Raw genomic sequence first — 17,796 nt, forward strand, 5'->3', positions numbered from 1 at the left:
GCTTTCTCCCAAAGGTACTACGAACCGTGCGTCTTCCATGTGCATTAAGAAGCAGCTGTCACGACATTTCGTTAGACTTAGTTACTAAAATACAGAAATCCAAAACTATGCTGCTGCTAGTGTGGCCTCCGGACCTCATATCTCTTCATTCTCAGCAATGGAAAACAAATTACCAAATGCTTTCTTTTCAGCAGATCGACTTTAGGGGGGAGAAACTCCAAATCAATAATAGTGAATTTTTTTTATTGAAATATTGAATGTAATCAAAGTAAAGTGAAAGTAAAGTGAAATTTACCAGTTACACATGCGGGGTGGGGGGCTGGGGAGGTGGGGGGAAGGGGGGAGGTATATTATGATTCTTGGTGGTGGAATATGTGCACTGGTGAAGGGATGGGTGTTTGAGCATTGTATAACTGAGACTTAAACCTGAAAGCTTTGTAACTTTCCACATGGTGAACTAATAAAATTAAAAAAAAAAAGAAGCAGCTGTCAGGGGGCTGAAGAGATAGCACAGTGGGTAGGGCGTTTGCCTTGCACGCGGCCGACCCGGGTTCAAATCCCAGCATCCCATATGGTCCCCTGAGCACGGCCAGGGGTAATTCCTGAGTGCAGAGCCAGGAGTAACCCCTGTGCATTGCCAGGTGTGACCCAAAAAGAAAAAAAAAAAAGAAGCAGCTGTCAGGGATAATATAGCGGGGAGGGCGGTTGCCCTGCACATGGCCAACATGGGTTCTATCCCCGGTTTCCATATGGTCTCCTGAGCACTGCCAGGAGTAATTCCTGAGTGCAGAGCCAGGAGTAACCTCTGAGCATCGCCAAGCATCAGAGAAGGGGCTGTCAGGAGACTGGGAGGGGTCAGAGGCCAGACACATGGATCAGGTGGGTTCTGGAGGACGCGCAGAGATCAGGCCGAGGTCAGAGGAGGTGAGCGCAGCTGCTTTTGTGCTTTCAGGGACTGTCTACCTTGACCACGCTGGAGCCACCTTGTTCCCGCAAAGCCAACTGACAAACTTCACAAAGGACCTCCTGGAAAATGTTTATGGTAAAGAAAAACACCCCCACCCCATCAGCCCCCGCTGAATTTTGTATGAAGCAGCACCCGGATTCCAGGATCACGAGGGATCAAAAGACTGTGGCCGTGAGAGGCGCACGGGACTGTGCCTGTGTGGGAGGTGACGCTGGGGTGGCAAAAGCTGGCTCAGGGCTGTGTGGCTCTCTAGCAGGGGAGGGGGCGGTGCCAGGAGGCCCCAGAGGCCAGAACGTGGGTGGTGGGTGGGGCTGAGGGGTCTGGGGTGTGTGTGTGGAGGGGGTGAGGGGCCACAGTTTTATATTGGAAGTGGGGAAAGGAGACTGGAGGGTGAGGAGGGCACTGGGGCAGGGGGACTGGTCAGAGCTTTGGGCAGCAGCGCAAAAGCCCAGAGTGGGTGAGGACAGTGTCCTCAGAGTAATGAGCCGCCGGGAGGGTACTGAGGCTGTGGAGTCTAATCTTTGTTCCGGAATGATGGGCAGGTGTGGAGACCGCCCAGGAAGGGACCTGAGAGTGGGGCGTAGGGGGTTGGGAATAGCAGTCGTTGTAGGATTTCTTGGATTCAGAAGGACACATCAGGCACTTCTGGGGGTGCACCTGCAGGGTGGCCGGGGGTGCAATGGGGCAGATGGTGCCTTCTCCGAGGACGGGGTCACAGACAGACCCATCAGTGCTGACTGGGGAGTACTGGTCAACCCATGACAGTTCTGGGAAACTGTCTGACTCTCCTCTCCTCCCCTCTCCTCTCCTCCCCTCCCCTCCTCCCCTCCCCTCCTTTTCCCTCCCCTTCCTTCCCTCTCCCCTCCCCTCCCCTCCTTTTCCCGTCCCCTCCCCTCCCCTCCTCCCATTCAGCAGTGCTCAGGGTCTGCTCCTGGCTCTGTATCCAGGGGTCACCCTGCTGGTGTTTGGGGGACCATACGTGGTGCTGGAATTGAATTGGGTTGGCCCCATGCAGGGCAAGAGCCTTAACCCCTCTCTCTTGGTCCCCAGGTTTTGTTTTCAAAGCACAGGTCTGTCATCACAGCAGGAAACTGGGTACCAGCCAGGTTAGGTAAATAATCTGAGGCTCCAAAGTCAGAGGTGCCGGAGTGGGCAGGGGTGCCGAGTCTCCAGGCAGGCCCTTAGCCCACACCAAACCACCCCATTCACAGTGCTCCCGCGAGCAGAACAGTGCCACCCAGAGGCTCAGGGTGCCAGCAGCATCTTGGTCTGGGCAGCGTTCTTGAGGGAATGAGGGACTGTCCCCACTGAGAGGCCTGCCTTCTCCACTGACTGGCCCGAGAGGACAGAGTGGAGTCTGCGGGGGCCCTGAGCAAGGTGACAAGTGCCGGGACGGGTGTCGGGGCTCCAGCTGACTTGCTCCTCGGGATCAGGAAGCCTCAAAGGCCGGACTTCCAGTGTGGCACAGCAGGGGCTGGATGAGGAAAAGGACCTGACCGGGGAAGTCCGAGACAGCCGTGAGCACGGGTCCTGCTCTGAGAAGCTCACATCTAGGCTCACGTCTGGGGCCCAGGCTCGGAGGCCGGTGATGCTCTGGGCCAGGCTAGGGAGAGGAGGACGGGTGCAGTGTCGATGAGGGAAGGCGGCCCTGGAGGGCCTTTAGCCTTGAGAATGGGTGACTCGGGGGAGGCCGTGGCCCTCACAGGCACGAGGAGGGACAGAAGTGCTTCTGCAGGGAGGAAGCCAGGAGCTGTGTGTGAACTCACTTAACTGGAACATCTGTGAAGGGCTGTGTCCTGGGCCTGTGAATGGGCTCCCGCCTTTCTTTCTTTTTTGTTTTGGCTTTTGTATTTTGTGGGTGCTAGGATTTAGGTCCAGGACCTCACACGTGCGGGCAGACCTCATACTCTGCCTCTGAGCTGCCTACAGGGCCCCCAGAAGGTGCTTGTGTGGGTCTGGTTGCCTGGGTGCTCACCCCAGGCCCCAGTGGGCTTGCCATGGAAGGCAGGGTCCCCTTTTGCAGCTTTGTGGATTTTTATTCACTGACTCCCATTGCGAGTGTAGAATTCAGTGATTTTTAGTAACTTTCTCATGGCATTTCCAACTTTTGTCTCTGTACCCCACCATCTCTATAAAGGCAGCGGAACATTTTTATTTCCCTTGTAAGATCTCCTGGACCTGCTAACAGTTGATTGCAGCCCAGGGAAGCAGTCACCAGCCCAGGTGGCAGGCTGTGTCGGGGGCCACTGGACCTCACTGGATGTCTTATTTCAGTAGGGTCATATGGTGGGGACCTCGTGTCTCATGTGCTCACGTGTTGTAGTTTTAAGGTTCATTCATGACCTCACCTGTAAGTTGTTCCTTTTCACGGAATAATTTCCCTGGGGTGGATAGACCACATTTCGTCTGTGTGTTCACCAGCAGCTGGACATGTCGTGTTTCCCAGAACTTGGGTTTTTGTTTGTTTTTTCACTATTTTGGGGGGTGGAGGGTCACACCTGATGATGCACAGGGGTCACTCCTGACTCTACACTCAGGAATTACTCCTGGAAGTGCTCAGGGGACCATATGGGATGCTGGGAATCAAACCCAGGTCAGCCGCATGCAAGGCAAACACCCTACCTGCTATGCTATCTCTCCAGCCCCAGAACTTGGGTTTTTGAAAGAAGCAGCTTTGAGCTTCTGTGTGTAAAGCCCCATGAGAAACACATTGGGTTTTCATGTCTCCTGGGCACTGGTCCAGCAGTGGCCTTGCTGCATCTGAGGGGTGAAACCACTGATGCTGAACTTTTTGAGCCTCAGAACAAGGGCTGGGGAAGGACTCAGAGATGGGACGTGGTGACTGACTCTTGTCTCTGTGACTGCCAGGAAACCCGCATAGCCAGAACATCAGCAGCAAGCTCACGCATGACACCGTGGAGCAGGTGCGCTACAGGTGAGCGCGGGGCACTGGTCTGAGTGGGCACCGGGGCTGGGGGCTGGCTCCCTTCTTCCTCCTGCCTGCACCCCACGAGAATTTAAGCTGCTCTCAGAAGAGCATCTTCCTTGAAAGGGTCCTCCATGCATGGCCATGAGCCCAGAGGACAGGTGGCAAGATGGTGGGAGTGAGCCGGCTGACCGGCCAGGGCTGACCTTCAGCTCCTCTGGGCAGCTTCAGGCTGGTGCTGGAGTTACAAGGAGGGACCCCCTTTCCCGATTTATTTGTGGAAAGAAAAAATCTCCAAACTTCTTTCTCTTTGCTTGATGAAACATGCCCCCCCCTCCCACCATTTAAGCATCTTTGTTATTCCATATGTAATCATTGCTGATTACATGTGGATTACGAATCACTTCCACCGAGTCCCTGAAGAAGCGCCAATGGAAAAATGGAAAGAGAATATTTATTTATTTATTTATTGCTGTTTGGGTCATACCCAGTGATGCTCAGGGGTTACTCCTAGCTCTGCACTCAGGAATTCCTCCTGATGGTACTCAGAGGACCATATGGGATGCCAGGGATCAAACCTGAGTCAGCTGGTGCCAGGCAAATGCCCTACATGCTGTACTATTGCTCCTGCCCTGGAAAGAGTTTTGAATTCCCATTAGTCAGTGATACTGTTCGCTGGATGGTGACCAGAGTAAGGGCAGCATGGACATGCTGATGTCCACACTAGTGATAAAGCCAGAGGGTGAACCAAGGCAGGGTGCTTCCATAACGTGAGGGGTGGCTGGGGTTTACTTTACCCCGTGGGGACCAGGCTTAAATCAAGCCCCAATTTGTGGAGTGTCGTGGGTAAAGCAAGTTTAGGAAGGGAAGATGTACATGTGCCTCAGAGCCACAAGTGTGGCAAGTTGAGTATGCCAGTTGTGAGTTCAAAGTGTGGGTGCGTGACACATGTGTTTGGTGGCCGAGAACCGCCCCTCCCGGCCCCCTGAGCAGAGGAGTAAAGAGACTGGGGACCCCAGACTGATGGTCATTAAATGGCCCATTTAATGCAAGCTGTTAGCATACTTACAGCACATCTGAGTGGTTTGAGGTATAGGACTGCAAGGAGGTGTGATTGGTCATTTACAGAGGAAAAGCATTTTGGTGGAGGCAATTCTCTTGGGGGGATTAACTTGAGATACCCTGTCTCCACGAACATCTATATTGTTTTTCTCTTTCCCTAAAGTTGTACATAGTAAACAATTAAGTTTCATGAATCAGGAATCACAAAATCCTGTTGATCGTCGATTTCTCAAGCGGGCTCAGTAACCTCTCCATTTGTCCTAACCCTGAGATTTTAGAAGCCTCTCTCCACTTGGCCTTCCCAACGATGCCGCATTGGAGGCTCTTTCAGGGTCAGGGGAATGAGATCCTTCTTGTTACTGGCTTTAGCATATAAATACACCATGGGAAGCTTGCGAGGCTGTCCCAAGTGGACAGGAAACTCTCAGTAGCTTGTTAGTTTCTCCCAGAGGGAGAAGTAGGTTGTAAGATATCGCTTCTGGGAGCTTGCTTTTAAGTCTCTGGATGTTGGCCGTTGATGGGATCACACACACCTGGGTTCCTTTGCCGGTACCTTCATGTGTGAGGCTTGTCCGAACGTGTGGAGAGGGGCCTTGAGCATGGCTGTGGCTAGGTTCCAGTGGTCTTTGGCTGCCTGGAGCTCTGCTCGAGATGGGGAGGGAAGCTGGAGTCCATCCCCTCCGAGGGGCCCCAGGGAAGACAGCCAGGTGTGCGGGCAAGAGACACTCTGCCAAACAATTAAGTTTACTTCTTATTAATATTTTCAATTATTTGGATAAACACAATAAGATACTTATTGATTCCAAAACTTAATTCCAAGAGCTCCAAGGGCAAGCCCCCTGGGTTTTACCATAAATCCTAGACTAGATCCTCAAACTGGTTCAGCTTGTCCTTCCCCATAGAGGTCCTGCCTCTTAAGTCATAACAGCTTACATCAAGACCTTGCTTTTATGTTTTCTAGACTGTCCTATTTTGATGCTGGGGTAGCTTTGCCACTCACTCTGGGTCCATCCAAGGCCCACAGTGGGAACCCCTTTTTGGGGTGTTAAGTACTACAGCAACCGACGCCTGAGTCAAGTAATTATGATGGATGCGCAGGAGTAGGTATATTTCAGAGTCAACTCCCAAATATTAGGAGTATAACGTGAATGATCTTTCTGTGTTTAATCAAAGAACAGTGCTCTATAGTAAAATATGAAAAAGTTATAGGGGAAAAGTTTTAAAAAAAGTTAAAGAGTTAAAAAAAGTTAAAAAAAAATTACTTGCTATATAAAAGCAAGTAATTCACTACAAATACAAAGTCCAGAGTTACCAGTAAGTTTGACTTGTAAATAAACAACCTTGACTTGGGGAATTGTGACAATGAGAGATAAAGCTCAAAAGAAAGGTTAAAGATAAACTCAGTGGATTAGGGGTACTCGTAAGAGCACTGTAAGCTTCCCTGGGGGAAGGGAAAGGGGCAGTCCACTGATGAAGCCTAAAACACTTAGAGTTGATATCCAACACCAGTTTGAAGCCCCTGCCACCTCTTCCTGCCTCCTTCTGCCCCTACCCACCTCTAGCTGTGTGGATGCAGGATCTGGGCTGTTTAGCACCTGATGTGCTATTTGGTAGAGGTCAGCCTCGTCCACACCCTGACACCTTCAGGCTGCCTGAGTGACCGTGGCTGACACTGTGCTTCCTGCAGGATCCTGGCGCACTTCCACACATGCCCTGAGGACTACAGTGTCATCTTCACGTCGGGCACCACAGCTGCCCTCAAGCTGGTGGCCGAGGCCTTCCCATGGGTGGCCCCAGGCCCCGGGAGCAGCGGCAGCCACTTCTGTTACCTCACCGACAGCCACACATCCGTGGTGGGCATGAGGGAGGTCACCAAACTCCTGGGTGTCCCCTCCGTCCCCATCAGCCCTGAGGACATGGGCTCAGCTGAGAAACGGGGCCCAGACCCTGGGGACCCAGACTGCCAGGTCCCGCATCTCTTCTGCTACCCGGCTCAGAGTAACTTTTCGGGAACCCGGTACCCTCTGTCCTGGATCGGAGAGGTCAGGTCGGGACAGAGGTGTCCAGCGAGCGTGGCCGGGAAGTGGTTTGTGCTGCTCGACGCAGCCTCCTACGCCAGCACGGCACCCTTGGACCTGTCAGCCCACCAGGCCGACTTCGTGCCCCTCTCCTTCTACAAGATCTTCGGCTTCCCCACGGGCCTGGGCGCACTGCTGCTCCGGAACCAGGCGGCCCCTCTGCTGAGGAAGACCTACTTCGGGGGCGGCACGGCTGCCTCGTACCTGGCCGGGGAGGATTTCTACGTTGCCAGACAGCCGGTGGCCGAGAGGTAAGTCTGGGCTGGGAGGGGCGGGCCCTGGCAGGTGTCACCTGCAGGATTGTGCAAGGAGCAGGGCTGGGCACCCCCTGGGGCAGGGCAGCACATTTTCCTGGCAGTGTTGCCAGCAGCGGGGTAGAGCTCAGATCTGGGAAGCAGAGGCTGGCTGGAGTGTGCCAGGGGCGGCCTTGTGAACTCTGCTCTGTCAGGGAGGACCAGGGCCTGCAGATAAGGCTGTGAGGGGGCTGGGACGGGCCTCTCAGGGCAAAAAGACCAGCTACCGTGCTGTGCCAGAGCAGTGGCAAGAGAAGGCAGCAACTAGGCAGCACTTTCCGATGATGGCATGACTTAGAACACACAGGCTGAGGGCACAGATGATCCTTCTGCTCGTTAGCAAGCAGCATCCATTCAGCCCCAGGCCCCCCAGACCTAGGGGGTGAGGGCATCGTCCCCAACAGCCTTTGCAAACTTCAAGGCTCCGGGCAGGCAGCTACTGGCCCTCCAATGGCAGAGGCCTGTCTCTGATGTGGCTGCAAGGATAAGCAGGGGTGGGGGCAGGCCGGGAATCCCCCAGATGGTGAACCTGGCAGCTCCCTGCCCCCTGCTGGTTCCCACAGGGGCACCATGTGGTTAGGGCCTGCATGGGAAGATGAATCATAGGTTTGCCTTGCACAGGGCGAGCCTGGGTTTGATCTCTGGCATCCCTGAGCACCACCAGGAGTGATTCCTGAGTGCAGAGCCCAGAGTAACCCCAGCCCCCAACACTCACTAGCCCATGACTGAGGCTGTTGGTCTCATGACTGTGTTGTTGGCCCAGTGAGGGCCCTGGGGCTGTGCCACATCAGGGAGAACCCGGCTCCGGAACTCCAGTGTTGGCACGGTGCCTGTGACTGCATCTGGGCACCTCACTGCTTCCCTGGAATGGAGGTGACTGAAGTGGCCAAGAGGTTGTTGATTTTCAGAGCTGTACCACTGTATCACTGTTATCCCGCTGTTCATTGATTTACTCGAGCGGGTGCCAGTAATTTCTCCATTCATCCCAGCCCTGAGATTTTAGCAGCCTCTCCTTACTTGTCTTTCCCAATGTTTGGAGGCTCTTTCAGGGTCAGGAGAATGAGACCTGTTATTGTTACTGTTTTTGGCATATCAAATATGCCACAGGGAGCTTACCAGGCTCTGCTGTGCAGGCGGGATACTCTTAGTAGCTTGCCGGGTTCTCTGAGAGGCAAGTTTTCAGAGCTAACACAGGTAATATACCAAAATGCGGTGGCATCCATATGGGCTGTTGGCTGTTTCACACTCAGGAATTCTCCATTGTTGGGCTTCTAGGACAGAAATGCTAATGGAATTTGTTATTTGTTGGCTCTTATTTTTGTGTCTTCAGGAGAATGGGGGAAGGGATTCTATCTGTCATGTTCATTGCCGAATCCTTAGCCTTTAGAGCAGTGCCAGGAACCCTGGAGGTAGACAATAAAGATCTGATGCGTATTTTTGAACTCAACTACTCTATTTTTGGGGGGAGGGAAATCACACCAGTGGTGCTCAGGGCTTACTCCTGACTCTGTGCTCAGGGATCACTCCTGGAGTTGCTCGGGGGACTGTATAGGGTGTTGGGGGATTAACTCCGGCTTGGCAGGATACAAGACAATCACCTGCACTATCACTCCAGAAATCTCCAACTAATATTTATGTGGGAAATTGCCCAGCTGAAACTGGCCCCACTATTTGGAGAGTGTTGTGGGTAAAGACAGGTTAGTAAGGGAAGATGCGGATCGAAGATGGGGATCGAACCTGGGCCAGCCGCATGTAAGGCAAATGCCCTACCCACTATACTATTTCTCCGGTGCCCTGTTACATTCTTTGTGACAGGTCCTATGTGACAGGGCTGATTATATTGACCCAGTGGGAGAGAATTATTTTATCCTTTTGGGTTTAGATATTATATTATTCTTTTGGGTTTAGATAATTATTTTGTTAAAAGGAATTCTGTATTGTTTTTATTTGGGGGGCTGTACCTGGCTGTGTTCAGGGCTTACTCCTGGCTCTGAGCTTAGGGATAACTCAGATCACTAAGGGTGCTTGGGGGACGTTGCGGGGTAATGTGTATTAAACCCAGGATGAACTCATGCAAGGCAAGCTCTCTACGTGCTGTACTAACTCCCCAGCCCCATTAAAGGGAATTCTGAAAGTACTATGATAAATCTGTTCATACTATTAAAAGACACAATTAAGAATTTCAATAGGGAATTAAAAATAACCACACAACAAACTAAAAATTAAACTCATTTTGAGCAAAATCAATGGTATAAAGAGCTATTTTAATAATATTAGAATGTATGTCATCAAATGAGTAAGTGAACTGGAAGGTAGACCAAAAGACCTCTCTTTTCTTAAAAAGAGAGGAGAAGAAAAATATGGAACAACGCTGAACAGAAATTACATCTCCTTAAAGTACAAAGGAAATAATGTAAGATAGACTGGATTTAGATATTCAAAATGTTAATACTCAAAGGTAAATCTGAGGAGACAGATTTTTATTGTTTATTTTCTATTATTTACAATAGAGAGCTATTAAAATCTTTTCAACCAAGCCAATATTAATAACTGAGTAATTATGAAATGCAAATACACTGACCACTTGATAGCACAGAAGGTCTGCATCTGCTGTATTAATGAGACTCTTGAAACTTTCCCCCAGGCCTGTGGTTTCATAGACCTTAGAATCATAGATTCTTTTAAGAACCATATTGCAAATCACAATGCCCAAAATAAGAAAGGGAGGGGGGTGGAGAGAGAGAGAGAAAGAGAGAGAAGAAAGACCGGGGGGGGAGGGGGGAGAGTGAGAGGAAGAGAGAGAAAAAGAGAGAGAAGAAATGTGCCTGTCATAGAGGACAGGGCAGGCGGGAGTAGGGGGTGGGGGGTGATGGGAGGGAACCTGGGGACACTGGTGCTGGGAAATGTACACTGGTGGAGGGATGGGTGTTGGAATACTGTCTGACTGAAATCCAATCATGAACAGCTTTGTAATGGTCTATCTCACAATGATTCAATAAAAGAGTAGAAAAAAATTTTTAAGTTAAAATAAAATAAATAAATAAATACATAAATAAATAAATAGAACTAGCTGAGCTGTGGACAGAGAACCCAGAATTGATGCCCTGAGTATGTTGCCCTCTTGTGGTTAAAGGTAACAATATGAGAACAAACAGCATGTGGTCCCACAGCCTTTTTTTTTTTTTTTCTTAGCTTTTTGGGTGACACCCGGTGATGCACAGGGATTACTCCTGGCTCTATACTCAGGAATTACTACTGGCGGTGCCCAGGGGACCATATGGAATGCTAGGAATTGAACCCGGGTTAGTCGCATGCAAGGCAAATGCCCTACCCGCTGTGCTATCACTCCAGCCCCAGTCCCACAGCTGTTTGGGGACAGCACAGCATTTCACAGTTGGTGAGAGTCATTTATGGCCCTTTGTCACTACTGTCAACCCCTCCTGACAGAGCTGCTGAGCATATCAGGGCCAGTGGTAGCTCAGGACTAAATTCCTTGGTCCTGAAGGCTGAGCAGTAGAGGAAGGAAGGGATTTCTAGATTACAGATAAGCTTGCAAAATGCAGACAGAGAAACTGGCCAGAGCTTTACTTTGTCCTTCTCTCTGTGGTTGCAGGTTTGAAGATGGCACCATCTCATTTCTGGACATAATAGCTCTAAAACATGGATTTGATGCCCTGGAGCGCCTCACTGGTCAGTGGACCTTTTAATCTGTTTTTGTGATCTCTTCCCCAAGGGTTGAAGTGGTCTGTATGCTTATGTAACACTGTTCAACAAAGGGGAGAGCAGAGATTGTGATGGGAAGAGTTAAGGGCTGCAATCTGCAATAGCTGTTTTTCAGTCCCGAGGACTGAAGTCGATTGCTTGGGCCATGCCATGAATTTGAATTATTCAAATTAAGTTTAACAATTTAAGTCATGATTCAAACAATTAATAGGAGACCCAGGTTTGCCAGGGTCAGTAAAGTCATTTTCTTTATTTCCTTGGTTTTTTAAAATTTTTTTTAATCAGTCATGGTGAGATATAGTTACAGACTTACAAACTTTCGTGATTCCGTTTCAGTCATACAATGATCGAGTACCCATCCCTCCACCAGTGCCCAGTCTCCACCACCAATGTTTCTAGTATCCCTCCTGCCACCCCTACCCCATCACTCCCCCACCGCCACCCCATCACCACCTCAACCCCCACCTCTGGCAGGCACATTCCCTTTTACTCTCTCTTTCCTTTTGGGTGTTATTATTTGCAGTATAGGTAGTAAGTGACCGTCATGTTTGGTCTATAGTCTACTTTCAGCACACATCTTCCATCCCAAGTGAGCCCTCCAAGCATCATTCACTTAGTGGTCCCTTCTCTGTCCCAGCTGTCTTTTCCCCCAGCATGTGAGTATTATGCTAAGTGAAGTGAGTCAGAGAGAGAGGGACAGACATAGAATGACTGCACTCATTTGTGGAATATAAAGTAACAGAATGGTAGACTAACTTTCAAGGATAGTAGAGATAAGGGCCAGGAGGATCGCTCCACGGCTTGGAAGCAAGTCATTTTTTTTGAACTGCACTGGCCTTTCCCGATTGTCTTGAAGGCGGAATGGAGTGTATCAGGCAGCACACCTTCAGTCTGGCCCAGTACACCTACACAGCCTTGTCCGAGCTCCGCTACCCCAGTGGAGGCCGCGTGGTGAGGATCTACAGCGACTCTGGCTTCGAAAGCCCCGAGGTTCAGGGTCCAATCATCAACTTTAACGTGCTGGATGAGCTGGGCAATGTCCTTGGCTACGCACAGGTGAGTTTTCTTTTCTCCTGGAGGAGTTGCCCCAGAATTGCCCTCGGGTTCTTCAAGCTGCTGATACTGTGGATGCAGATGTTCTGGAGATGGGGGTCCTTCTTCCCGGGAAGCCTCCCCACTACCCTCCTTGTTTGCCTTGTTAGACCCAGAATTTCTCAACCAAAGTCCGTTTCCCATGAAATTTGTTTTCCCTCTCTCTTCTGAAGAGCCATTAGGTTCCTGGGGGTAGAGTTGAAAAATGTTTTACTGAGGGAAAGGGAAAATATCACTGTCTGTTGGACTTTTGGGGTGTTGCTGGAACACCTACAGTGTTTTCTCCTGTGTTGGGTGAGAAACAGGGGTTCTGTGATCCATCTCAAAGTCAAGGACATCTCAGAAGTAAAATGGACAAGTCAGAGGCTCAGCGCGTGAGCCTTGTAGTCTGGATGGTCACAGAGCTCTCCCACACACCATCATATTCAGACTCTATTTCTTTTCTTTTCTTTTCTTTTCTTTTCTTTTCTTTTCTTTTCTTTTCTTTTCTTTTCTTTTCTTTTCTTTTCTTTTCTTTTCTTCTTCTCTTCTCTTCTCTTCTCTTCTCTTCTCTTCTCTTCTCTTCTCTTCTCTTCTCTTCGCTTTTCTTTTCTTTTCTTTTCTTTTCTTTTCTTTTCTTTTCTTTTCTTTTCTTTTCTTTTCTTTTCTTTTCTTCCTATACACTGTGGTGCTTAGGACTGACTCCTGGCTTTGTGCTGAGGGATCATCACTCCTGGTGGGCTTGGGTAGACCATATAGGGTGCCAAGGATCAAACCCAAGTTGGCGGCATGCAAGGCAAACACCCTACCCACTGTACTATCACTCTGTTCCCTTTTTTCCTTTTTTTTTTTAAATTCTTGTATTTAGTCACAGTGAATTACAGTGATTAGGTTTCAGGAATACAGTGTTCCAGCATCAGAATCCATTTCTGTTCCTCTGGCTTGAAATGTGTGGATTCTTTACTTGAAAATATTTTTTTTTTTGCTTTTTCGGTCATACCCAGCGATGCACAGGGGTTAATTCCTGGCTCTGCACTCAGGAATAACTCTTGGTGGTGCTCGGGGGACCATATGGGATGCTGGGAATTGAACCCGGGTCAGCTGCGTGCAAGGCAAACGCCCTACCCGCTGTGCTATTGCTCCAGCCCCTACTTGAAATTTTTGGGGAAAGTGAGTCACATATAGCTTTGCTTAGGAGCTACTCCTAGTGCAGTACTCAGGAGTCACTCTTGATGGTGCCCAGGGACCATAAGGTGTCAGAGATCAAAACAGGGGCTCCTGCATAAAAAGTGTATGTTCCAACCATTTGAGCCTTCTCCCTGATCTTTACTTGGAATTTCCCCTGCATTTGATATTTTCCTTTTCTGTAGGCAGCCGTCTGTAATATGATTAGATAAACTCTAATCTACAGTAGCATTCTCTAAAGTATTTCCTAAGCTCCTTGTGGATCATGGTACTTTAGAGCACAATAGCATGTCCCTTTTTATTCCTTGGTTGAATGTCTCATCTGAAACTCTATCCTAGATAGGGAGATAAAGTTAACCTTTCCTTTTTTTCCCCTTCTTTTATTGTAGACACACACACACACACACACACACACAGTGTTGCTCAGGGCTTACTCTTGGCTCTCTCTGTGCTTAGGGATCACTCCTGGTGGGTTTGGGGGACCACACGTTTGTCAGGGATCAAACCCAGGTAGGCTGTGTGTCAGGCAAGCTCCCTGCCTGCTGTATTACCTCTCTGGCCCCAAAGTGGTTCTTCTTCACCCAGTTCTTTGTTGCAGGTGGATAAGATGGCCAGTCTTTACAATATCCAGGTGCGAACTGGCTGCTTCTGTAACACGGGTGCCTGCCAGCGGCACCTGGGGATAAGCAATGAGATGGTCAAAAAGCATCACCAGGTTGGTACTGGATTCCAGGATCCACCCTCCCCGCCAACCCCACCCCGCCAGTCCATGGGCCCGGGGATGCGGCTCAGAGGTACAGCACTTGCTTTGCACGTGTGAGGTTTGGGGTGTGATCCCCAACCTCACCAGTGCTGGTGGCGAGACCCTCGGTGGTGCCTCCTGCTGCTCCCCAGGCTGGTAGGGGGGCGGGGTGGGGCTGATTCTGGTTCATTTTTCTTAGCCCACCTGTGGCTTACAAAGGGGTAGGGAGTCAGTGAAATTGGAAAGCTTCAAGGTAGCATCTTTATGGCAGTTTTTACTTTGAGGGCAAACATGTAAAGGTGGGGGATTTATTTATTTTTTTAAATCACTAAGATTTTTTTGTTTTGTTTTTAGAAATCATTAAAAATTAGGTAAGATGGTTGTGATATCTTTGTTCATCCCTCTTCCCTCTCCCCTCTGTTTAATATTCTCAATTATGTAGTCAATGGCCAAGAGCTTAAATGAAGAGGTGGGTTTTTTTTGGAGGGGGGGCGGGGGGAGGTGTTTAGACCACTGAAATGTGCGACTAAGGCCTGGTGGTGCAGGGAAGGGACCCTCACACACACTCAGGGCATGAGCTGGCTATCACAGGCTCCTTGGGATGTTCCTTCCCAATGTGTGTGGGGTGCGGGGAGAGGTGTTGGGGACGGTCCCGGGCCTTCCCACATGCACAGCAAAATGCTTGATCATCTTCAGAACGTTTCAATGATCCCATAGAGTAGTATTGATCCAAGGAAGGTCCAGAAAGTGAGCCTGGGTGTTGGACGGGGCAGGCTCTGGGCACACAGCTCTCACGGTACTCCTGGGTCCATGCCCCTGTCTCCTGGGTACTGGGAGGAGCCTGTCACCTAGGAGAGGCTATTTCCCTTTTCACTCCAGGCCGGTCATGTCTGTGGAGATGACATGGACCTTGTGGATGGGCAGCCGACAGGCTCAGTGAGGATTTCCTTCGGGTATATGTCCACGCTGGAGGACGCCCAGGCCTTCCTCCAGTTCATCATTGCCACCAGACTGCACCCGCCCGCTGGCCGGCCTCTCCTGCAGGCCCTCACCTCAGAGGCCGAAGCCCTGGACACCTGTAGCCCCTCACCTTGGGAAGATGTGTGTCCAGACACAGTTGGGACTTGTGCCGGATCATCGTCCTCAGTGGAGGCCCAGGGCGTGGACCTGCCTCTGCCTGTGGGCCCCGGCACCCAGCAGACCCCTGTGGAGAGAGTCGTGGAGGGGGACCCAGGCACCCACGTCATCACCAACCTTTTCATCTACCCCATTAAGTCCTGCGCTGCCTTCGAGGTAAGGGTTTCGCAGCAGCGGGGATGTGTCTTCACTGTTTATATTGATTCTTTTTTGGATAAAGGGAAGGGAAAGTGCAGCAAGCTAAGAAATGCGTGTAAAAGACAGTCGGAATAATATTTAGGATCTGGGGATGCTCAAGGCCTCTGCTATTCTGCCTTTCTTGGTTTGGCTGTGGTTGTGGTCAGGCCTTGCTGCCAGGGACCCCGGAGTGGAAGGACCCTTCATGTCCCTGCGGGGCGCCCCTGGCTTCCCAAGGCAGCTCCCTGCATGAGACACCATGTCTCAGATCCACTCCATCCTGAGAACAACGGTCCCAGGCAGATGAGGACATGAACGAGAAGGATCGGAACCTGGCTCAGTGTTTGCCAGTGACCCGCTTGAAACCCGCCTGCAGGAGGGTCCGCAGGCCCTGCCCGGCTATCCGAGATGTTCTGGGCTGCATCTGTGAGTCTTCCAGGCTCCAGCCAAGGGCTCTGGAACCTCGGGAAGGCGGCTCTCTGCTTCAGAACAGATTCTCCACGGGCAGGGCTCTTGGTCACCTGCATGCTGACAGTTCCATAGGAGGCCACACGCAGGAGCATTTGCTCCGTCTCCTTTGCCTGCTGGCCCGTTTTCCCAGCTGGGTCTGTTCTGAGGAGTCAAGTCACACAGAAGCTCATGTCCCGTGATGGATGGGCTCAGGAAACTGCCTGACATGGCTAAAGGTCTCCCATCCACCTGCTCATCCCCCAAGCCACCTGCTACAGGTGGCAGGGGAAGCAGGCAGGAACGGAAAACCCCCCAAGGGACTGGAGCTGCACCCGAGGTGGATGTGTGCAGAGAACTGACTGCAAGTGTCTCGTCTGTTGGGGCTGTTACAGCAATGTTGTCCAGGCTGGGTGACCTGCCAGCAAAGGTTATTTATTTCTCAGACTTCTGGAGGCTGAAGTCAAGTGCTTCAGCCCTGAGTCCTGGGGAGGGCTTCTTCTTTTTCTGAGGGGGGCTTGGAGGCGCATCAGGCAGTGCTCAGAGATTACTCCTGACTCTGTGATCATGGATCACTCCTGGCGGTATTGGGGACCAATCTGGGCCTGGCCGTGTGCAAGGCAGGTGCTATCTTCCTGGCCCCTAGGGGACTGGCTGGTGTTCATGGGCTTTCTTTTGCTCTCTGTGTCCTCACCTGGTAGAAGCCGTGACGGAACTTCCTGGCTCCTTTTGTCAGGACACTAGTGACATTCATGAGGGCTTCACCCTCACAACCTCACCACTCTCAGAACCCTCTCGCCTCTGAACACTGTCAGATCTTGGGGTCAGAAGTGCTAAACATCAGCATCCGATTATGGCCTCGTGGTCCTTGGCCTTTTGAGGAGAGGACATTTCCTGAGGCCTGGGAGAGGCATAGAGAGAAGGTGAGGGGCTGGGAAGTGCCCCTGGAGTGAGAACCCCGAATATTAGAGGCCCTGGGAGGGGGTGAGAGGTGGGGATAGATGAGGAGGTGGGTGGGGAGAGACCTGGGGGACAGGGCCCCCTCTTTCCCTAGGCTACCTGATGTTCAATACTAAGAGAACAGGAGGCTGCGGGCGGCTCTCAGCAAGGGAATCCTAGGATCAGAGTCAGCCGGGATGACTGTGCCCATGCTGAGTGGGTGTTGGATTGTGGGAGGGTGAGGGAGCAAGCAGGGAACCATCTTGATAGTTGCAGCTGGGGGGCGGGGTAGGGGGCCTGCCCAAAGACTGGGAGCCCTTGCTTTGCATGCGGGACTCCTGGGTTTGCTCCCCAGTGTGGCAAGGTCTCCTGAGCACTGGTGGGGTGGCCCCGAGGGCTGCACTCTCTCCTGCCACCCTTCTCCCAGGTTCTTTGCATTATGATACTGCAGGACATAAATGGCATTGGGCATCAGTTGTACTGCAGCTTTGTAAAAATATTTAGAACGCAGGAAAACTTACACATAGGAAGAAGATCATGTGGTCATTCTAACGTAGTCATAACCTGGGCAAGAAAAATGTCTGTAAGGCCAGGATCTGCCTGGACGCACACAGCACTAGGGGGGACCTGCAGGAAGGTGTTGGGAGGTGGGAGGGAGAAGGACAAGGGAGGAGGGGGGAGGAAGGGGAGAAAAAAGAGGATGGAGAAAGGGAGAAGAGGAGAGAGGATGGGAGGGAGGAGGGAAGAGAGGTGTGAGGAGGGGAGGGAGGTATGGAGGGAGGAAGAGAAAGGAGCAAGGAGAGAAATGAGGGGACAGAATGAGGTAGAAAGGAGGGGAGGAAGGTGTGGAGAGAGGGGGGATAAAGGGGAGAGGAGGAGGGGGAGGAGAGGAGGGATGAAGGGAGAGGTGGAGGGGGAGGAGAGGAGAGAGGAAGAGAGAGGTGGAGGGGGAGGAGAGGAGGGAGGAAGGGAGAGGTGGAGGGGGAGGAGAGGAGGGAGGAAGGGATAGGTGGAGGGGGAGGAGAAGAGGGAGGAAGGGAGAGTGGGAG

At 51.2% G+C, this 17,796-nt stretch overlaps 1 protein-coding gene across 1 annotated transcript in view; it reads left to right on the forward strand.

The window, feature by feature from the left end:
- Positions 1-17,796, forward strand: part of MOCOS (molybdenum cofactor sulfurase) — a 37,122-nt gene that overhangs the window by 2,937 nt on the left and 16,389 nt on the right. Inside the window, exons 2-8 of the mRNA XM_055127959.1 lie at positions 953-1,042; positions 3,836-3,902; positions 6,643-7,284; positions 10,940-11,016; positions 11,906-12,105; positions 13,904-14,020; positions 14,927-15,340. Coding sequence (XP_054983934.1) covers positions 953-1,042; positions 3,836-3,902; positions 6,643-7,284; positions 10,940-11,016; positions 11,906-12,105; positions 13,904-14,020; positions 14,927-15,340 — 1,607 coding nt within the window. The remainder of the gene's footprint in view (positions 1-952; positions 1,043-3,835; positions 3,903-6,642; positions 7,285-10,939; positions 11,017-11,905; positions 12,106-13,903; positions 14,021-14,926; positions 15,341-17,796) is intronic.

This window comes from Sorex araneus, chromosome 2 (genome assembly GCF_027595985.1).
Source record: "Sorex araneus isolate mSorAra2 chromosome 2, mSorAra2.pri, whole genome shotgun sequence".
NCBI classification, from domain to species: Eukaryota; Metazoa; Chordata; class Mammalia; order Eulipotyphla; family Soricidae; genus Sorex; species Sorex araneus.